Source organism: Hemicordylus capensis, chromosome 4 (assembly GCF_027244095.1).
Source record: "Hemicordylus capensis ecotype Gifberg chromosome 4, rHemCap1.1.pri, whole genome shotgun sequence".
NCBI lineage: Eukaryota > Metazoa > Chordata > Lepidosauria > Squamata > Cordylidae > Hemicordylus > Hemicordylus capensis.
In genome coordinates this window covers 298822688-298843314 of record NC_069660.1, presented here as the reverse complement: position 1 = coordinate 298843314, position 20627 = coordinate 298822688, and the positions used below count along the sequence as shown (strand labels likewise).

The 20627-nt window shown below is 48.2% G+C and overlaps 1 protein-coding gene across 1 annotated transcript in view; it reads left to right on the top strand.

Annotated features, from left to right (window-relative positions):
• EXT1 (exostosin glycosyltransferase 1) overlaps positions 1 to 20627 on the top strand; it is a 319161-nt gene that overhangs the window by 260915 nt on the left and 37619 nt on the right. Inside the window, exons 3-5 of the mRNA XM_053247404.1 lie at positions 2615 to 2722; positions 17482 to 17601; positions 19688 to 19820. Coding sequence (XP_053103379.1) covers positions 2615 to 2722; positions 17482 to 17601; positions 19688 to 19820 — 361 coding nt within the window. The remainder of the gene's footprint in view (positions 1 to 2614; positions 2723 to 17481; positions 17602 to 19687; positions 19821 to 20627) is intronic.

Genomic DNA, 20627 nt, shown 5'->3' with positions numbered 1-20627 from the left:
AAATGAAACACAAAATCGGTTTTGTGCACATTCCTATTATGTATGTATATGTATGTACACACACACACACACACACACACATAGACACTCTATGTACAATATTTATATATTTTACATTTATATCCTGCTCTTCCTCCAAGGAACCCAGAGTGGTGCACATGGTTATGTTTATATTCACAACAGCCCTACGAGGTAGGTTAGGCTGAGAGAGAAGTGTCTGGCCTAGAGTCACCCAGTGAGTTTCATGACTGGATGGGGATTTGTGTCTCCCCAACCACTACATCACGCTGACTCTTGTGTATAGGCATAGCAGGAGTGCCTATATCATGAGGCAAACTGAGGAGATGGCCTCGGGTGATGTGTGTGCAAGTGCATGCACCCCACTCTTCCCCTTGCTGCAGGGCCATTGCCCCTGGCTCTCTCCCCAGCTCTTCCGCCTCTGTCCCCACCCCCTGGGCTGGAAACTGAAGGCACCATCCCTCCCACTGGCCTCCCTCCCCATCCACTGCCACTGCTCTTACTGTAGCAGATTGCACTGGGCTGCTTTATCTCTTAGGGTCGGGCTGTCTATCGCCTGACTGGCCCACTTGCTTGTCCCTCTGGCATTCTCTGCACTGTCTCCCCAGCAGCACACTTGTCCATTTCATCTCCTCCATTCAAGCATCCCACAGTCCCACAAGCTAGGTAGATTTAGACACAAAAAAAATCACAGGTGATTTGATTGGGGCACAACCCGAATCCAAAAAATCGAGTTACGCACATCCCTGTTGAATGGAGGTGGAAAAGCTGAATAGCTGTTGTACTGCGAAGATAGTGCAGTGAAGACTGAAGGGTTGGGCAAGTGAGCTGGTTGGTCAAGAGACAGTGGGTGAAGCAGCTGGTTGGGGGACAGTAAGAGCAGTGGTGGTGGGTGAGAGGGAGGGAGGCTGATAAGAGGAGGGAGCCAGGAAGAGGGGCAACCTCTGTGGGCTTTGGTGTGGGTGCAGGGAAAGAGGAAGGAATCGAGGGAAGAAGGGTGGCATTGACATGTGGCTCTGGCTGAGAGGGTGGGGCCATGAGGAAAGGGGGCGGGGCCATGAGGTCAGGGGGTGGGGCTGTGAGGTCAGAGGGTGGGGCCAGGGAACAGGACAGGACAGCACTTTGAGGCTCTCTTCAAGCAGACAAATGCCTTGAGCCGCCAGTCACTGTGAGTTCAGAGATGATCCATGAACTGTATAACTGATTCTGGAGTCCCCTTATTCAAAGTATCTAGTTACATGGTGTTCTCTGTTTACTTCACACCAGTATAATTGGCCCACTCACACATTATGTTCAACACTCGTACGAGTGTACAGTAGACCCCGGTACAGATCTGTACACAGTTACAGTCATTCACATGTTATGCTGAACGTAGGCACTGGAGTACACTTCTTATCTGTACCGTGCATTTGAAGGGCCTCTATCCAGGTCCACTTTTTAAATGCATGCGGGTACAGTCATTCACACAAACGTGTACGATTGTACAGACCTCTGTATACTCGTACAGCATAATGTCTGAATCAGGTTTTAGAGTTCGATTCAGAAGTGACTGAGTTATTTTAGTTATTTATGGCTAGCATCCACAGGGGCAGAGTTAGTCCGTGTAAATTTCTAGTTCCCACCCTCCTCCCTCCAGCCCCTAGAACTGTTCAAAATGCCCTTGACTTGTCAATGGCAGGAGGCTGCAGGGATAGACATGTGGAAACACCTTCTGTTAGCGTAGTTTCCGCGAAGTGAAGGTGTCTCTGCACTGTTTTCGGGGTCTCTCCCTGCAGCCACCGACATTGGAGGTCTCTTGGCCCTTGGGAATGACTTCAGGCTGTAAGGAGGAAGGTGGGAAAGAAGATGTTGTGCCCTTAATCTGTCTTCAGCTACTGCTGCTGGGAATGCTAGCCTATATTTTGATCCTGCCCTTCCTCTGAGGAGTTGAGGGTAGCATGCATGGTATTCCCCACCCTTTATCATCGCACTCCCTGTTTGATGGTTGAGGGTGAAGAATAATGACCTGGCCCTCCCAGAAAAAAGGTCCAGCACTCTGACTACTGCATTACATTGACTGCAATGCATTGCATTCTCAAGAGCCTGGCTAACAGGTTGCAAACTACAACCTCCATCATGCAGAGTGACTGCAAGCAAGCTGCAGCCAGTATATTGATGACTAAACAATAAGGCAGCATGATGAGAGTCAGCTGGAATATGGACAGGCCAGGTCCGTTTTCTCCATGGAGATCTGCAGGCCATGGAACTTCTCGTGGGAGTTTCACCCACCTCTAGTGGGATCAGGCAAAGATAAATGGGTTGAATCACTGCTGATTGCTCCTTTGCTGGCTGGCTGGCTGAGGATTCTGCCATTTGAGCTAATTGACCTGAATCCATTGTATCTGAACATCCACAGTCTCTAGGATTTTCAAGGGTGATACAGAAAGCAATCCTGCAATCCTTTGAAATACAGTTCTCAGTGGTTTCCGTGAAGGTCTGCTTCTGACTTTGTGCCAAAGTAGGGTTGCGGTTTCATTGTTGCAGGCCTTGAAGTCCTAACCCTCCACTGCAATTGTTTCTCCCCCACCCCCACCCCGATTTTGATGCCACTATGCAGGCTGCCTGTGTCCCTGTGATGCTCAGTAATGGATGGGAGTTGCCATTCTCCGAAGTGATTGATTGGAATCAAGCTGCCGTCATAGGGGATGAGAGATTGTTATTGCAGGTAAGGGGGGAAGAAAGGCTGCGGCCTTCGTCAGATCAGTTGGCGGCTGCAGCCACCTTCTACACTTCCAGGAATGATGTATCCAAAAGGTCATGGCTATAAAAGAGATTTTTATCAGGAGGGATTTGTCTGTGTCATTGTGAATATTAACTCGTTTAATAAGGCATCATTCACTCTCTGACATGAAGGTCACTCAGGCCTCCAAATGTCTTAGTTAAAAGTGTAGGAGCATCTAAGATCTTTTTATAGGAATGCAGAAGTGCACACAAAGTGCTTGGAGTGGAAAGTTACTTGCAACATCAAACTCTTCATCGTTCTGAAAAGTACCATTCAAAAGCCCTCCCAGTCCCCTTTGCTCTTCCCTAGGGTATCTTAGTAGGACTGTGCAGCCTAAAAAGTTACCCCTGCTAACTTGGCAAAGAGGCACCTTTTAACGTGGTGATTCTCTTTATTTAGCAGGGGGCAGGGTAACTGGCCGTATCCAGTCCCAGCACAGTACCTCCAGTGACTGTTGCTGGTTTCTATCTTGTGTTTCTTTTTTGATTGCAAGCCCTTTGGGACAGGGATCCATCTTATTTATTTATTATTTCTCTGTGTAAACCGCCCTGAGCCATTTTTGGAAGGGCGGTATAGAAACCGAATTAATAACAACAACAACGACTTCCAACTACAAACAGACAAACATCTGCCACACAATACACCAGACATAACTGTAGTTGAGAAGAAAGAAAAACAATTTAAAATAATCAACATGGCAATACCAAGTGATAGCAGAATAGGAGAAAAAGAAATAGAAAAAATAACAAAATACGAAGATCTACAAATTGAAATTGAAGGGCTGTGGCAGAAGAAGACCAAAATAATCCCAGTAGTAATTGGCGCCCTAGGTGCAATTCCAAAACATCTTAAAGAGCACCTCAACACCATCGGGGCCACAGAAATCACCTTCAGCCAATTACAAAAAGCAGCTTTACTGGGAACAGCCTATATTCTGAGATGATATCTATAATAATAACAGCAACAATATTGATAATAAAATTCTGGCATCCCAGGTCCTTGGGAAGGACTCGAGGTCTAGATAAAACAAACCAGTCAATATCACCTGTCTGGCTGTGTAAACAAAAATAATAATTATTAATAATAATAATGTCGGATCCACCCCAACAGAGAAATTGTCCAGAAGGCTGACAATTATCAGAATTTTAAAAGTTGAAAAATTTTAAAAGCTAAATTTTAAAGGCCATTTTTGGAAGGGCGGTATAGAAATCAAATCAATGAATAATAAATAAAATAATAAATGGCCAGCACGCTGGCTCTCAGGTGAGAGGCGGCACACAAATTGAGTCCAACCGGAGTGCTGGAACTCTGACTGAGTTCAGACTCGGTTCCCGGCCTGTTCAGCAGAGAGCTCAGTTGGCGGTTTCAGCTGTTTGGGCTCCCTGCTATTGTGTCTGAATTATTTCTGATAATGGCCAGTCGAGGGCATACCAGGTCTCATATGCCTGTCGGACTGATACAGCTGCACAGCCTTAGTATCTAAATGTCCACAAAAAGAGTCAGAATGTTGGGGGGGTCATAGAGTTCCACTCAATGAAATGCTCATTTGGGATGGCTCAGAATGGTTTTATACATGATGGAGAGGCTGCTGTTCATGAGCGCTATATACTATATGCTATATGCAGTTTCAGAGTTTAGTATGCCTCTAAATACCAGTTTCTGGGAAGCAGCTGCAGGAGAAGGTTATTTGCCTTCATGTCCTGCTCCTGGTCTTCCCAGTCTCATCTGGTTAGATGCTGTGAGAAGGGGGAAGCTGGACTAGACTCTTCAGCTGTTGTTGGACACCAACTGCTGGACACCATCCCCAGCTGCGTTGTGGCTGGAGATGATAAGGGAATTGTAGCTCACCAACAGCCAGAAAGGTTCAGGTTGGTCATCGTTGAGGATTCCCTTTATGGTGGCAATGCTTTTTTGTTGTTGTTGTCACTATCATGGGAATCAGGCTGGACTCTTCTGTAACATCCAAGCAGGTCGGTCACTTCACACAAATCATGCCTCCACGTGAGCCCAGATGTGACCCTGGTGTGCTCCAGAGCCAGCCGATGTGGGGGGTGGCTCTTCCACACTAACCCATATAAACATACAAAACAACCTTATACTGAGTCAGTCCATCGGCCCATTTCACTCAGAATTGTCTGTTCTGATCAGCAGCGGCTCTCCGAGACCTTAGGCAGATGTCTTTCTCCCTCAGAGTAGGAGGTCACAGCTCACAAAGGGTTAACTTCCACTCCTTGCTCCCGATAGACAGGAAATCTCAGGTGTTTTTCAGGTAGCTGAAGTCTGTCCGCCTTCTCCCAGCATGCTCAGGTATGCTTCCCCAGTTCCTTCCTGTCTACGCTCCTAATTAGACGTATACCTGGGCTTCTGCCCAAATTCTAATCTGCTTTCATCCTCTCTTGCCGGTGATCCTTTCCTATTTTACTGCTAGGCATGGACCTCTCACAAGCAGAGGACACCTTAGCAGGCTCCCTATCTGAGAGCACGGGCCGGGGGGAGAGAACAAAATAGAGCAACTAAAAAAAAGGCCGCTAAGCGACGCCGCTATGATACCCCTGACCCACATGGCCAGGAGAGAAAAAAGCAGCCCCCCAAAGTAAAGGGTGGGAAGCAGTATCAAGGAGCCTTGCCTGCTCTGAGACAAAGCGAGAGAATTTTGATTCAGGCTGCTTGCAGTGATTCACTGCAGCAGCCAGGAGTAGGAGGACTACACGTGGCCTGCGGGTCAGCAAGGGGGAGTGGGGACCCACTCCCCTTGGCCCTCCTGAGTCCACCCGCTCTGGCATAAAAGGATAGGGGAGCTGTACCTGGCTTCCCCCCCCAATCCCCCCACCCAGGTGAATCCCCCGCTGCCAAGTCCATTGCCTCTGGAAGCCCCACTGGAATGCAGGCTGAAGTATCATCACAGCCTATTTCCACTGCAGCTCCGCTCCCTTCGGCAATGGTGGCCACGGCAGCAGACAAGGATGGGGATGTGCTCTCTGCCACCCCACCAACCAACTGGCCCACGGTACTGAGGGGGGAGGGCGAGGCCATTCTCCGCGCCACTCCGCCACTTAGCCGTACGGTGCTGGCAGCAGGAAGTGAGGGCGGGAGCTCTCTAATCACACCGCTGCTCAGTTGTTCACCGGGGGTTGGCCGGGCTGCGGCGCTTCTTCCTGCACACGCAGCTCCTCTTCTCTCTTCAAACGTGGCTCCAGCCTGCCTCGCCCCCCGCAGTCGGGCCGTGTGCCACCGCTGCTGCTTGTGCCCACCAGGATGGGCCCAACACTAGAGACACGGGTGAACTGCGCAGCTGATGCAATGGGGGCAGCCCACGGCTTCCTGCCAGCAGGGCTGGCCTCAGTCATGGCACCAGCACTGGAGGACTCTAGTGGCCTTGATCAAGGGCTGGCATATGCATCACTGGAGGACCCAAGTGGCCTCGATCTGGGGTTTGCATACCCATCATTGGAGGACCCAAGTGGTCTCGTTATGGGACTGGCGACCCCCTCCCCAAATAGGGGGAGAGGGCATTTGGGCGAAGCCTTTGAGTCCCTCACCCACGCCTCACGTGCCCGGGGGCATAACAGATCCCACGAGGAGGCCCAGCTGAGGGCAGAATTTGTACTAGCATCTGCTTAATGAGCGCCTCGACTTACTACCATGCTCAGCAGCTGATGAGCGGGCAGCCAGACTGCACCAACAACGGGGAACCCTGGAGACCGTAAATGAGGACCCACATGCCATACAGGCCTCAGAGACTACTGGACAAGGGCATCAGCATGTGGCGGGAATTCCAGATCGTCACAAGGTGAGTGGTGTGTGTGGAGATCTGGAGTTTCCACAAGATGTGTCCTAATGGGTACGGGACATGATGGCCAGAGAGTTGAAAGTGAGTGCAAGAGGGCCCTCATGTTCTCTTAAGGAGATGGTGGTCCAAGAGATGAGGAAGTTTACGAGGGCCACTCAGGGGTCGTCGCCCCAGGCCACAGCTGGGCACTCATGCACCAAGTCCTCTTCTGCTTCCTCCGATAGCAGCCCTGAAAGGGTAGCCCTCCACAGATCCCGCACAGCGGTGGGGCGTCACCACTTATCAGCTGTCACAGACTCTGACACATAGGGGGTCAGCCACACCAGTACAAGTTGCAGGGGGGAGGTCATGGCCTCTGCACTAGTCAATGAAAGGCCGTCAGGCAGCCCTGCTGTAGAGGGCACCCCAGAATTGGTATATAACCATGGAGAGCACAGTGGGGACAAGGCATCTAATAAGGAAGAGGGGGAACTCTCTGAAGAGGAGACACCTCAGAACCCGAGCCCTATCCTCAGGCTCTTCTCCCAGGAAGCCTATGAGGTGATGCTAGCCAAGAACATGAGAGTCATTAAGGCAGCAGCTCCTCCGTCCGATACACTCCATCCGAGTCCCCAGGGCAACTCTCACAGGAGGTTTTCCCCACCACTAGCCAACATCAACCTGTGGTACCATTCCCTCCCCTCTTCCACAACACTATGCGGTCCGAATGGGATAATTCCGCCGCCACTAAACATACAGGCTCCTTTCCTAAGAGGTTCTATGTCCTACCCAAGGAGGCTATGGCGGAGATTGCGATACCAAAAGTGGACACACCTGTGGTGGCCCTGGTCTCTGGGGCAATTATAAATAAGGTAGGGGACGAACAATTCAAAGATGTGGAGGACAGGAAAGCGGAAGCTCTCCTGCGCAAGGCCCATGAGGCCTCGGTCACCTCCATTCGGGTTTCAACCTCCACATCCATCATGGCCAGGGCTTCGGTTTTGTGGGTCAAGGACCACCTTACCAAAATAGAGCCCAGTCAGACCGTACTTGGGCAAGGCCTAAATAAGTTGGCAAAGGCTGCTGCCTTCATGGCGGATGCAAGTCTGGACTCCATCCAGGCATCTTCAAGGGCTATGGCAGTTAATGTCGTCTTCTTGTGCAGATCACTATGGCTGAAGAACTGGCAGGTGGACACTAAGTCCAAAGCCAATTTGGCATCCACTCCCTTCAAAGGGGGCAATCTCTTTGGTGAGGCACTGGATGAGGTTTTGGTGGAGACACGTGACAAGAAAAAGGCGATGCCTTTGGGATGCAGGGAAGTGCACTGACCCTCCCGCAATAACCGGCATTCCTTTCGTTCCTCCAAGCACAGGCCTCTCGGTTCCAAGAAAAACGAGCAAACCGCTTCCAAGGGCGACCTCAGTGGGGGACCAATGCCCATTGGAACAGGTCTGGGCCCCATCAGCCTCAATACCCCTCCTCCCAGACTGGAGGCTGGCAGAACTGAAAACAAAACGGACTATCTCCCAGTAGGGACCAGGTTGCAGCACTTCACTGAGAGGTGGGCAAGGTGCACACAAGACAAATGGGTATTAAACATACTAGAGGTGGGATATTGCCTGGAGTTCACCACTCTGCCACGCAACCAGGTCATAGTCTCTCCAAGGTCCAAGAACCAAGACAAGCACCACTGGATGAATAAGGCTATAGACTACCTGCTCCAGATCCAGGCTGTAGAGCCCGTGCCATCGACCAGATTATGTCGTGGTGTCTATTCAGTTTTGTTCTTGGTACCCAAGAGAGATGAGATGTGGCATGTGGTCCTGAACCTCAGGCGGTTAAACCACTTCATGGAGTCCCTCCATTCTATCAGGGAGGCGGTCGCCCTGGGCGACTTCCTAGAATCAGTAGACCTAATGGAGGCTTATCTCCATATACGCATTATGCCTCCCCACAGGAGGTTCCTCAGGATTTGCTACAACCAGAGACATTTCCAATACAAGGCCCTACCTTTCAGACTCTCTTCAGCCCTGTGGGTCTTCACCAAGGTGCTGGCCGCTTGGTGGGCCACATGAGGATGGAGGGACTCCAGGTCTATGCTTATCTGGATGATATTTTGATTTGAGCACAGTCCCTTCAGCAAGCGGAGGCGGATGTCCCAAGGGTTCACCAGCTGTTCCAGTCATACAGTTTTTTGGTGAACGAGACCAAGAGCTAACTCCAGCCATCCAATACATTACTGCACCTAGGGGCCTGGTTCGACACCAGAGCAGCAACCATCTCCCTCCCCCAGGAAAGGAGGGGAAAGATCCACAGCCAGATCCAACTGCTCCTCCATCGGTCCCGGGTAGATGTCATGACACTAGCTCAGCTTCTGGGGTCCATGACTGCATGCATAGAATGCCTGCCATGGGCAAGGTGGCATGTGTGCCAGTTACAGTGGGCTCTGCTACCTTTCCAGAATGAGATTATGAACCACATCAGGCGGTGGATTCCCCTGATGCCACAAGTGCGGCAGTCCCTCCTCCGGTGGCTTTCCCTAGCGTTGACAAGAGGAAATCCTCTGAGGGAACCCGACAGGGTCACTGTCACAACAGACGCCAGCCTGACCGGCTGGGAGGCACATTGCAGGGAGCAGACGATGCAGGGCCTCTGGTACCCAGAGGAGGCCCGTCACAGCATCAGTTGGTTGGAACTGAGAGCCATCAGGTTGGCTCTGGCCTTCTTCTCAGCCCGCCTTCAGGGCAGGCATGTGCTGGTGAGAACTCACGATATGACAGCCAAGGCCCATGTGAATCAGCAAAGGGGGACCAAATCCAGACCAATGCCCTCTTTCAGTGGGAGGAAGGCCATCTGGCTTTGGTCAAGGCAGAACACCTGAGCGACTCATCCAATGTTCAGGTAGACTGGCTGGTACTCCTCTATATCACGGCCCCAATGCCTCTACCGCAACAGCCGGACCTTCTGACCCAAGGGCCGTTGTTTCACCCAGACCCAGCGTGACTCCAGCTTACACGCCTGGAGTTTGAGCTTGTGCATCTAGCAAAGAAGGGCTACTCCAGGATGGTGCAAGACACGATCCTGGCCACTAGGCACCAAAGGACCAATAGGATTTACCAGACGACCTGGGCCACCTTCCTCAGATGAGCTAGGTGTAAAAAAATTGAGTCATGCTCGGCCAAAGCTCCCCAGGTACTGGCCTTCCTACAGGCGGGCCTGGATCAGGGTCTGAGACCCAATATTCTGAAACGACAGGCCTCGGCCTTAGCTTCGTTCCTGAAGCTGAGGAGGGTGGGGAGTACTTCTCTCCACCCCCATCTCTCTCGTTTCTTGCAAGGAGCTACTAACATCACTCTTCCTCCTATTCATTGTTTTCCCTCATGGAATCTTAATAAGCTCCTGAATGCCCTCAAACGGGCTCCTTTCTAACCGATTTCATCTATCCCACTGAAGTATCTATCCTACAAGGTCTCTTTCTAGTGGCTATTACTTCGGCACGCAGGGTGTTGGAACTGGGAGCGCTCTTGGTTCAAAAGGAGCTTTGCGTCTTCCAGCCCAATTCGATGGTCCTTAAGACCGATCCCACCTTTGTTCCAAAAATAAACTCTGTCTTCCATCGTTCGCAGGCTTTGGTCTTACCTTCCTTTTGTTCCAAGCCCAAACACCCTCTTGAGCGCAGCTGGCATTCCCTGGATGTCCACTGGGCCCTGCGCACCTATATTTGAAGGACAAAGGACCTTAGGTGGTCCAAGGCCCTCTTCGTGTCCTTCCATGCTACCTCTCTGGGTTCTAAAGTATCTAAGGTGACCCTAGCTTGTTGTCTGAGGGCATGCATCGCCACAGCCTACCAAGCCCTGTCACTCCAAGTGCCACGAGGCATCACAGCCCATTCTACCCGCAGTACAGCCACAGGCGCCACTAGGGGAAATATGCCGCGCAGCCACATGGTCCTCCATTTATCCTTTTCTCAAGCACTACAAAATTGACTCACTTGTCTCAGAGCAAGCAGCCTTCGGGCGGACAGTGCTCCAGCAAGTGGTACAGAACTGATCCACTCTCCCCCCCCCCCCGGTAACCTGTAACTGCTCTGGTAGGTCCCTTTGTGAGCTGTGACCTCCTACTTTGAGGGAGAAAGAAACATTGGACTTACCGTGAATGGTTCTTTCTCCTCTGAAGTAGAAGGTCACGTGGCCCACCCATGGATCAGCAACTAGCATAGTGTCAGGCCATGCCTCTCTACACCTAGCTTCAGGACTAAGCCTTTCCAACGCTAACCTTGGAACTACCTCTGTTCTATCTTGTCTAATATCTCAGGATTTCCGTCCTCTATCCTACACTCTTTGCATGCTAATTTCTATCCCCCACAACACTGTGGAGTCTGGCAGCAAAATCATGAAACGCGACAGTCGGAACTGGGAAAGCACACCTGAGCATGCTGGACTTCAGCTCCCTGAATAACACCTGAGATTTCCTGTCTATCGGGAGCAAGGAGTGGAAGTTAACCCTTTGTGAGGCAAAGGGTTAACTTTCTCCTCCTACTACAGAGGAGAAAGAACCCTTCACGGTAAGTCCAATGTTTCTTTCCCAACCCTGCTGTTGCAGATTGTTTTAACTAGGAGAGTCCAAGACCCTTCCACATTCACAACATGTTCTCTCCCATTGAATTATGGTCCTTATCATGCAACCAAAATATTTAAATCTTGCTAATTTTTGGAAATCGGCACAATTGGTCTCAGAATTGGAGTTTTCTGGTTGCACAAGGCGGGTTACCTCCATGTTCTAATCTCTCTCCTTTCCTGTAATGTGGAATTGATTCTCTTCACAGCTGCTTCCTTACTACCACACCATCATTAACAGTGGTTTTTAAAGAGCTGGCACGAAGCCTGAATGTCTGCTCTGGGAAATGATTTTTGTTGTCTTACAGTTTCTCATTTCCCGTTTTTGACGAACTCGGATGTTGTTATTTACATATTCTTGTCATCTCCACCCTACTCTGTCTCCAGGAAAGCTGAAGATGGCCTCCCTCCCTTTCTTGCTGATCATGTCTCTCCCTGCCCCCCTTCCCTTTTATTACACAAATGGCCTGCTATTAAAACGTCATCCCATTCTAATAATTCTCGTGTATTTGTGGCAGATTGGCATCAATTTATCATTTCCCACACCCGGCTTCTAGGCCAAGAAGATTAATAGCAAATACGGTTAAAAATGGGAGCTCTGGTTTCAGTTCCCATCTGTTATAACTCAGCCAACACGCAAAAAATATACTAAAAAATGTACATTCTAAGCTCTTCCCCAGCTTTGCAGATATAAACAGCTCACTCTGATGGATGTGATGAGTGTTGTTTTTCTTTTTCATTTCACATGCAGAGATATATCCAAAGGTCTCTCTGAAAATAGTTCAGCAAAAACAGCTTAATAGAGTACATGAAAATGTATACTGCAAAAATATTGAACCACCATGTAAATTTGCAGCCACTAAAATGTTACAAAGGCTATCTGAAAAATTCATAGATTCTGTATACATGAGCCAGATATTCTGGAAATTTTATAGCAATGATCCATTATCCTGCCAGAAATGTACCTGCTGCATACTGGCCAAGATCCAAACTAAGGTGCATCTGTGCCGGGAAGAAGCATCTCCATTGCTAAAAGCTTCTTTAACTCTTCAGTTCCCATGGCACATGGGAGAACGATCTTTGCCAACCTCTCCTCCTCCTGGAAGTGCCTTGAGCCACCTGCAAATATGTCCCTGAGGGTTGTGTGGTCCTCAGGGACATATTGTAAACTGCCCAGAGACATAAGTTTTGGGCAGTATAAAAATATGTTAAATAAAAGAAATTAAATTAATAAAATATTTTCAGGTGGCACAAGGTACTTACAAGAGAAAGAGCAGTTGGTGGAAATCACAACCTCCCACAAGCAGATATGTAGTACAGAGTTAAAGAAGCTCTCCGCAGTGGGAATGGTTCTTCCCAGCATGAGTGCACGCTGAGGATGCTGGCCACTCTTGTTAATAGCTCATTAGTTAATAATAATTATTATTCAAATAATTAGCATGCATTGGCATTGTCATCTTAAAACAAACAGAGGGTGCTCAAACAGAGTTGAGCACTCAGAAAGTGCTGAGCATCACTGGCTGATATACTTGCACAAGGATATGTCAACCCAGTAACACTGTGTTTACACAAGTTCCCTGAACACAAAAACTGTGCGGGTGTCACACAAGAATAGGTCCATTATTTCCAGTGGGCTTACTCATGTACAATGTCATTTGTGCAACTTGAGTATACGACTTATTGGGCTGACACACCCTTACGCAGTATATCAAACTTGCCTTTTTCATTTCATTGAGACTTCCTTGAGCAAATTTAGTCAGCTACTATTCTTTTACAAAACATCTTCAGCATCTCCTTGTGTGTCAGAAAAGGGAGCCACGTTTCTAAGAAATTATCAGAGTATCTGGAAATCTGATGTCATCTTTGACGAAGTGGAGTCCTCAACCTTTGCTGCAGTACTCCATATCTTTGCATGCCTCCTCTAATTGAGGGAGATGCCTTATTTGTCCAGTATAAAGCAGTGAGGGACTTGACTGCTGTGGGCTGTCTTGTGGTAGCAAGCATGACTTGTCCCCGTTGCTGAGCAGGGTCCACCTTGGTTGCATATGAATGGGAGACTTGATGTGTGAGCACTGTAAGATATTCCCCTCAGGGGATGGTGCCACTCTGGGAAGAGCATCTGGATGCTTGCATGCAGAAGATTCCAGGTTCCCTTCCGGGCATCTCCAGATAGGGCTGAGAGAGACTCCTGCCTGCAACCTTGGAGAAGCCGCTTCCAGTCTCTGTAGACAATACTGAGCTAGGTGGTCCAATGGTCTGACTTGGTATATGGCAGCTTCTTATGTACCTATGTACTATGAACTTAACATTTGTATAGCACTCTCTGAGTGTGCCAAGAGGCCCATTCACACCTTACGTTCAACGCTTATACAATGAGTATACTGGTACAGATCTGTACACAGGTACAGTCATTCATTTGTTATGCTGAATGCAGGTACAGAAGTACATTTCCTATCTGTACCATGCATTTGTAGGGCCTGTATGGAGGCCACTTTTAAAATGAACACAGGTACAGTCATTCACATATACAAGTGTACAAACATCTTTACAATCAGACAGCACAGTGTCTGAATTGGGCTAAGCACTTCACCTGCATTCTATTGATTGTGTTCCTTACAGCAGCTCTATAAGTTGTTGTTGTTGTTGTTGTTGTTATCCCCATATTCGGGCTGTAGGAGATGTTTTGACTAAAGCTACCTAGTGAATCCCTAGCAAAAACCAGATTCGAAACCAGGGATGGAAGTCCTGATTTTCATCTCTGCCTCTTAGCCACTGTGCTACACTGGTCTTGATTGCTTCTTAATAGGCCCTGCCTCCATTAGATGATTCATAGTGGCTCCTTTGTAGCATTGACATATCCGTTTAATTGTCTCCTCCCAGCCACATCTTTGACAGAGGCTGTAATAGCTCTCATATCCCCTTTGTCAGCTCCTTTGGGACCCTTGGTTTAATCTCTGTCAATCATCACAGCTTTACCTAATGCTAAAGACTCTCTTACTTAGGAGGCTTGAAGCTTCAAACTGAGTTTCTTGCTGAACCTCATGCAAAGTGCCTATTAAAAGTGTGTGCTTGGCATAAGGGATCTCATTGCCACCAAGCTGTTTTTCAGATCGCTTTAAGGCTATGTGAAGAACAGATGTATTCTAATTAAGAATATTTTATTGGGAATGGATTTTTCGACGTGTGTGAGAGCATGAACAAGTAAGAAGGCATTTGCTGGGTTTAATCTAATATCTAAGTGGAGAATGCAAAATGGCACAAATCAAAAGCAAACATAGGTGGGTGCCTTCTGCATAATTAGCCCAGGAAAAATATATGAATATTTGAAAGGCTTAGGAGGTACGCAGCAGTCTGATGAGAAAATAAGTTCCATGCTAAAATAAACATTTTCCCCTACTCCAGACAAAGAGAGAGATTGATCCTCCCCACTTTAGAGTGAAAACCTATCCACTTATACAGCAGAAGGTGAAGACAACGAAACTATCTGGCAGTAGCTTCTCCCTTGTTTTGCTATTTTCTCGTCCCTATAGAATAGGTCAGCAAGTCCAGAGGTCGTGAAATGGGCTCACTTCAAGTCTTGCAGGATTTCCTGACTTATGTAGTGCCGCTGGACTCGTCCTAGCTCACCAGTTTCCGCTGTAAAGCAGTATAGAACCAGAACCTCTTGGCACATAAGGCTGGGTTGGCCAACCTGAGGCCCATCAGCTGTTGGACTAGAGATCCCATAATGCCTGGCCAGCCTGGGGGTGATGGGACTTGTAGTCCAGCCTCAGGTTGGCCGTTCTCGATTTATGGCACGACTGTATTAAGTGGTCTGCACTCTTGCTTAAAAACATAGCGGGCGGCCTGGTCTGCCTGCTCCAGCATTCTCTGGAGGGGCTGCAGAGCCAACAGGCAAAAGGTACCTCACTGGAAACAGTGCATTATTCCTCAGAAAAGGTATCTGGGTTCCCTACATTATGGAGATTGTGCGATCTTTACCATGTGCATGTGTCACAGGTACCAACAAATGATACATTATGGAACACTCTGCCTCCTCAGATTCGTAATGCCCCCTCTCTTCTGTCCTTTAAGAAGCTCCTGAAAACCTATCTATTTTGCCAGGCTTTTAGTTTTTAATGTGTGTGGGGGCAGGGGGGGTTCTTTTTCTTTTTTCCTTTTCTTTCTCCCCCCCCCCTTTCTTGAGGGAGGAGAGCTGGTCTTGTGGTAGCTAGCACGACTTGTCCCGTTAGCTAAGCAGGGTCTGCCCTGGTTGCGTGTGAATGAAAGACTAGATGTGTGAGTACTGTAAGATATTCCCCTCAGGGGATGGAGCCGCTCTGGGAAGAGCATCTAGGTTCCAAGTTCCCTCCCTGGCAGCATCTCCAAGATAGGGCTGAGAGAGACTCCTGCCTGCAACCTTGGAGAAGCTGCTGCCAGTATGGGTAGCCAATACTGAGCTAGGTGGACCAATGGTCTGACTTTGTATATGGCAGCTTCCTATACTCTTATGTTCTTCTCTTGACTTCATTGTTGTTTTAATTTATGTAAACTGCCTCGAGTCTAAGGAAGTCAGGAGGTTAATAAATTTGCTAAATAAATAAATACATCAATAAACACAAATCTATAGAGCAGAATTAATTGCTGCACATCAGGGACACCTGCCACTCTGTGCATGTTTTCTCGAAAGTAAGTCCCCGACGTGGGCAATGGCAAAGCCGAGGACTCTGGTGGTTGTTTTATGTTATGTATTTGGCACCACCAGTGTCGATGGTGTTTTACAGAGTGTGAGAGATCAATTCCCTGTCCCAAGGGGCTTACAATCTAATATTCAGTTCAGGGGGGACAGCAGAAGCAAGGCAGTGAAATGGAGGCGAGGGTAAATGCTTCCATGCCAAACTCGACATTTTGCCACTCCCAAGTGACTGCATGGCTGGAGAATACTTCAGCTTAGCTATGTATGTCCTGCTTTTCTACCATTTCTGTCCCCCAAGATGGAGTTGTCCTCCAGCATTACCTGTTAATGCATGCAAGCCCTAGTCTGCAAGTATAGTAAAAATACTGGCGCTGTAGGCAGTCAGTGTTGCTTGTGGAGTCAGGTCATCTCCAAATACTTCAGCCTCTGAGAGAAAAGGCTGGGAGAAGATCTGAATATTTCAGTCTTCAAAAGATGTTCCAGAGCACCCACTTTCAAGGCAGTGGAATCCCAGAACACCACTACTGCCCACGAAGGGCCAGTTCCCACAACCATGTTCAAGGTAAAAGAGCACCACAAGACCCCTATCCACATGTTATGTTCAATACTCGTATAATGGGCAAACACAGGTGCAGATCTGTACACAGGCACAGTTATTCACATGTTGTGCTGAACACAGATACAGCCGTACACTTCATACCACTAGCATACATTTGATGGGTCTGTACCCAGGTTCACGTTTCAAATGAATGCGGGCAAAGTCGTTCACATGAAAACAGTGTGCAAGTGTACAGCAGTGTTCCCTGTTAACAGGGATTCCCTTATGTGATTGACTACAACTCCCATAATGCCCAGCCAAAGGCCATGGCAGCTGGGGACGATGGGAGCTGAAGTCAACAACTGGGAATCTCTGTAAAAGGAAACCCTTGGAAAGATGGGAAGCTGCCTTATACTGAGTCAGACCATTGGTCCTTTGAACTCAGTATGGTCTACACAGACTGGCAGCAGATGCCAGGGACGGAACTTTGAGCCTTCCGCATGCAAGCAAGCAGATGCTCTTCCCAGAGTTACCCCATCCTCTAGGGGGAATGTCTTGCCGTGCTCACACAGGTAGTCTCCCATTCAAATGCAATCCAGGTGGACCCTGCTTAGCAAAGGGAACAATTCATGCTTGCCTACCACAAGACTCCTCCCCTAGTGTAAAGTCATCTGTACACTTGCAGAACATAATGTCTGAAGAGGGGAAAGGTGCTGCTGTCCTTCGGAGTTCCGTCAGTCGTGTCAAAGAGGCAACTTGCCAACAGAGTAAAATTCCAAGTTACCTTGCTATGGCAAAAACTCTGATGTTAGAGACTTGGTATGAGCAATGCAGGTTCTTCAGTCAGAAGAATACAGAGATACAGAAGTAATGAACAGCCTGCATAATTCAATTTCCAATTACGGCTATTACTGCAACTGTTGTCTGACAGTGTGGATCGTGTGCAGTACATGAGAGCCCAGCGCACTCTCCGCTGATCTATAAAACGCAGAGTGATTGTGCTATAAACGCATCAACTGGAAAGGCCCCCAGTCGTGGCTTCATGGGCTCAGATTGCAATGTTTTCTACACTGTCTGATTTGTTTCAACGTTGTATTACAGATCCCTTCTACAATCAGGTCTATCCATCAGGATAAAATCCTAGCACTTAGACAGCAGACACAGTTCTTGTGGGAGGCTTATTTTTCTTCGGTTGAGAAGATTGTATTGACCACACTAGAGGTGAGTAACAATTCTCAGATATTAGTCAGAGGCTGAGGCGTTGGTGTGCATGTGCATTCAGCCACTGCCTGGTGTGTGTGTGGGGGGGGGGAGCAGGGGCGTAGCTATAATAGAACGAAAGGGTTCAAAGAACGCGGGCCCTCCAGCTCCATCCCTCCCTATTTTCTTCATTGTCTCCCTCACTCAGGGGGGCCGCCCATGAGAGGGATGAACACAGGCCCCCTCTCCCCCAGCTACGCCCCAGGGAGGGAGGGAGGGTAGAGCAGGGGTTGTCAAACTTGATGTTGGTCTTCAACTCCCATAATCCCCAGCCTCATTGCAGCTGGGGAGTATGGGAGTTGGAGTGCAAAAACATCTGGGGACCAAGTTTGAGAACCCCTGGGGTAGTGGAAGGCCCTTTAGTGTCTTGATTTCCTCCCCTAAGGAAATGCACACTTTGTTATAGGGACTAGCATAAGAAGAAATGACACAGTGACAAATGAGAAGCCATCCGCCTTGCAGGGGCAAGCTTCCTCCTGTTGAGTAGCGGTTTCTTGGGGGCTTTATGGTTAATAAATCAGTATTCTTGTCATTCCTGGTAAATGGGGTCTTTTAAAAAAAACCCTTTCTGGAGAAATCGCTTTTTGAAGAAGTGCCATTGCAAAGCCCTCTTCTTTCCAGGCGGCCCTTTTATCCTGAGGTGTTTTGATGGCCTTTGACTGGTCTCGGGGGCGGGGGGGGGGGGGGAATGCTGGATTTAGTGCAAGAGCTATTTCAGATTCTAGAGGACGATGACAGAAAACCAAAGAGAAAATCTGCTGAGAAATGGAATGTGTTGCCATATTTTTCGAAGCAGTTCTGTAGTGCTGAGGGGAAAAATAATAATAATCTTCCACATACACACATTTTCGTCTTCCTCTCTGGTCCAGTCCAGACATATTGCTAGTTTGTGCAAACTGCAGTTTGCTGATGGGGAACCAGCCTTGCATGCTCCCAGACTGACTTCCCCTATCTCGAGCCAATTCTACCCTTCCTCTTCTTTCCCGCAGTTTTTACTGTTTTTTGTAATTTATTTTGCTCCTGCTAGTCCTGAAGAGGAGCCTACATTTATATGGGCTGCTAAAGCTCCCATCCCTGACTACAGAGAATCTTATTCATGGAATTCTCTGGTTAATGAGATCTCACCAGGCTTTGCCCACATCCAAGCATTTCCTGAAAGCCATAAGGTCTACAGCGGATGGGCAAACCTGGCCCTCCAACTGTTAGAACTACACCTCCTTTCTTCCCTTCAATAAAACTGATGGGAACTCCCATCAATAAATTGTGGTTGGAGGTGTTGGGAGTTGTAGTTCAGCAACAGCTGGAGGGCCAGGTTTGCCCACCCCTAGACTACAAACTTACAGGAGTGAGGGAGGGAGCGAGGAAGGAAGGAAACTGAGATTCTCAAGGTACCATATTCTGTGCCTCGTATGGCAATCTCTGCTTTTTCTGTATTTGCTCAGAATCACGGCAGCTATATTAAATGTAGCTCCACCACAGACTTTCCTTGGGCCCAAGATGTGATGCCATCATAGCTTTTTGTTCCCTGTCAATTTTCTGTTTCTGGCTGTATATATTTGTGTGCGTGTTTGTTTGTGAAGGGATAGGGAGGCGAAGGTTAAAATCATCACTATTCGAAAACAAAAATACCTGTCCTGTATAAATCTGCCACTGGGCTAATTATTTTATGCAGGACATTGATGGCAGAATCGCAGACAGGATTAATCAGCCTTGCAAGTGACATGCCATTTTAAAAAGTGAAAATATTTTGACTTTAAATGCAGCTTCTAATAAGTTGCTAGGTTGCCGTGGTGTCTGCAGCGACTAATGAGGTAGCTTGAATACTATTATGTGAGGCTTCTAACCCACAGGAATGTGCTCCGGTTCAGCATCGTCTCTATTTAAAAAAAAAAAGAAAAGAAAAAAGATTAAAGAGGCATGCTAAATAATCTGCTTCTTGCTGGTGTGTACAAAAGATGCGGCAATTCCTGTCTTCAGCAGCAGTCCCACAGCCTCCCCTTTTTCTCATTAAGGCCTCCTTAAGAGATGTTTATTTCTTCTTTTTCAGATTATTCAAGACAGAATATTTAAACACATATCGCGTAACAGCTTAATATGGAATAAACACCCTGGAGGGTTATTTGTTCTGCCACAGTATTCGTCATATCTGGGAGATTTTCCTTACTATTACGCTAATCTAGGTAAGTGATTCCAGGGCAACCTCACCCACTGGGGAACTGAGCCTGATTGGGGGGTGGCAGGCCGTTAAGGCCCAAGGGCTTCTTGGCATTGGGCCCAATGGCTTCCTGTGGAAGACTGGCAAATTGGGAGCTGGTGTTGTGAACGTCCTGGGTCCTCCAGGGCAGGTAGGAGAGCACTGAGTATCCTTTGGGATGCCCCTCCCACTCAGACCTGGAGGCGGGGCTCCTGATTTAACTCTTCTGGGAGTGGACCCACAATCCCCCAGCCCCACCTTGCATCTGGGAGCAAGATTCTCAGTGGGGCTTCATAAGAGCTCACTGTATAGAGGCTGTTTGTTTTCCTTCCTTCCCCTCACCTGGCCTCATAGGTGGGGAGGGAGCCTTTGTGGACCTTTGCTCAGGGGGCTGAGGGAGGGGATGCAAGGCTCTTTCTGTTCCTCCACACATACACACACTCACTAGGCAAGGAGCTTGGCGAGAGACTCCTGCCTGCAACTTTTGAGAAGCTGCTGCTAGTCTGGGTAGACAATACTGAGCTAGATGGATCAATGGTCTGACTCGGTATATGGCAGCTTCCTATGTTCCTATGAATGTTTCTTCGGCAACTGAGGCATGGCTGAAGAACCAGCTTATCTTTCTCTCTCTTCCCCTCTCCAGAGCAGTTCCCTTCCTACTGTGTTAACCATGGTTTTGCGTTGTACAGATGTGTGAGCTCCTGTCAGCAAGCCTCCAAAAATATTTTCAACTAGAAAAATTAGGACACCTTTCTTATCACCTTAATTTAAAACAAATCAAAAACAGAGGTCA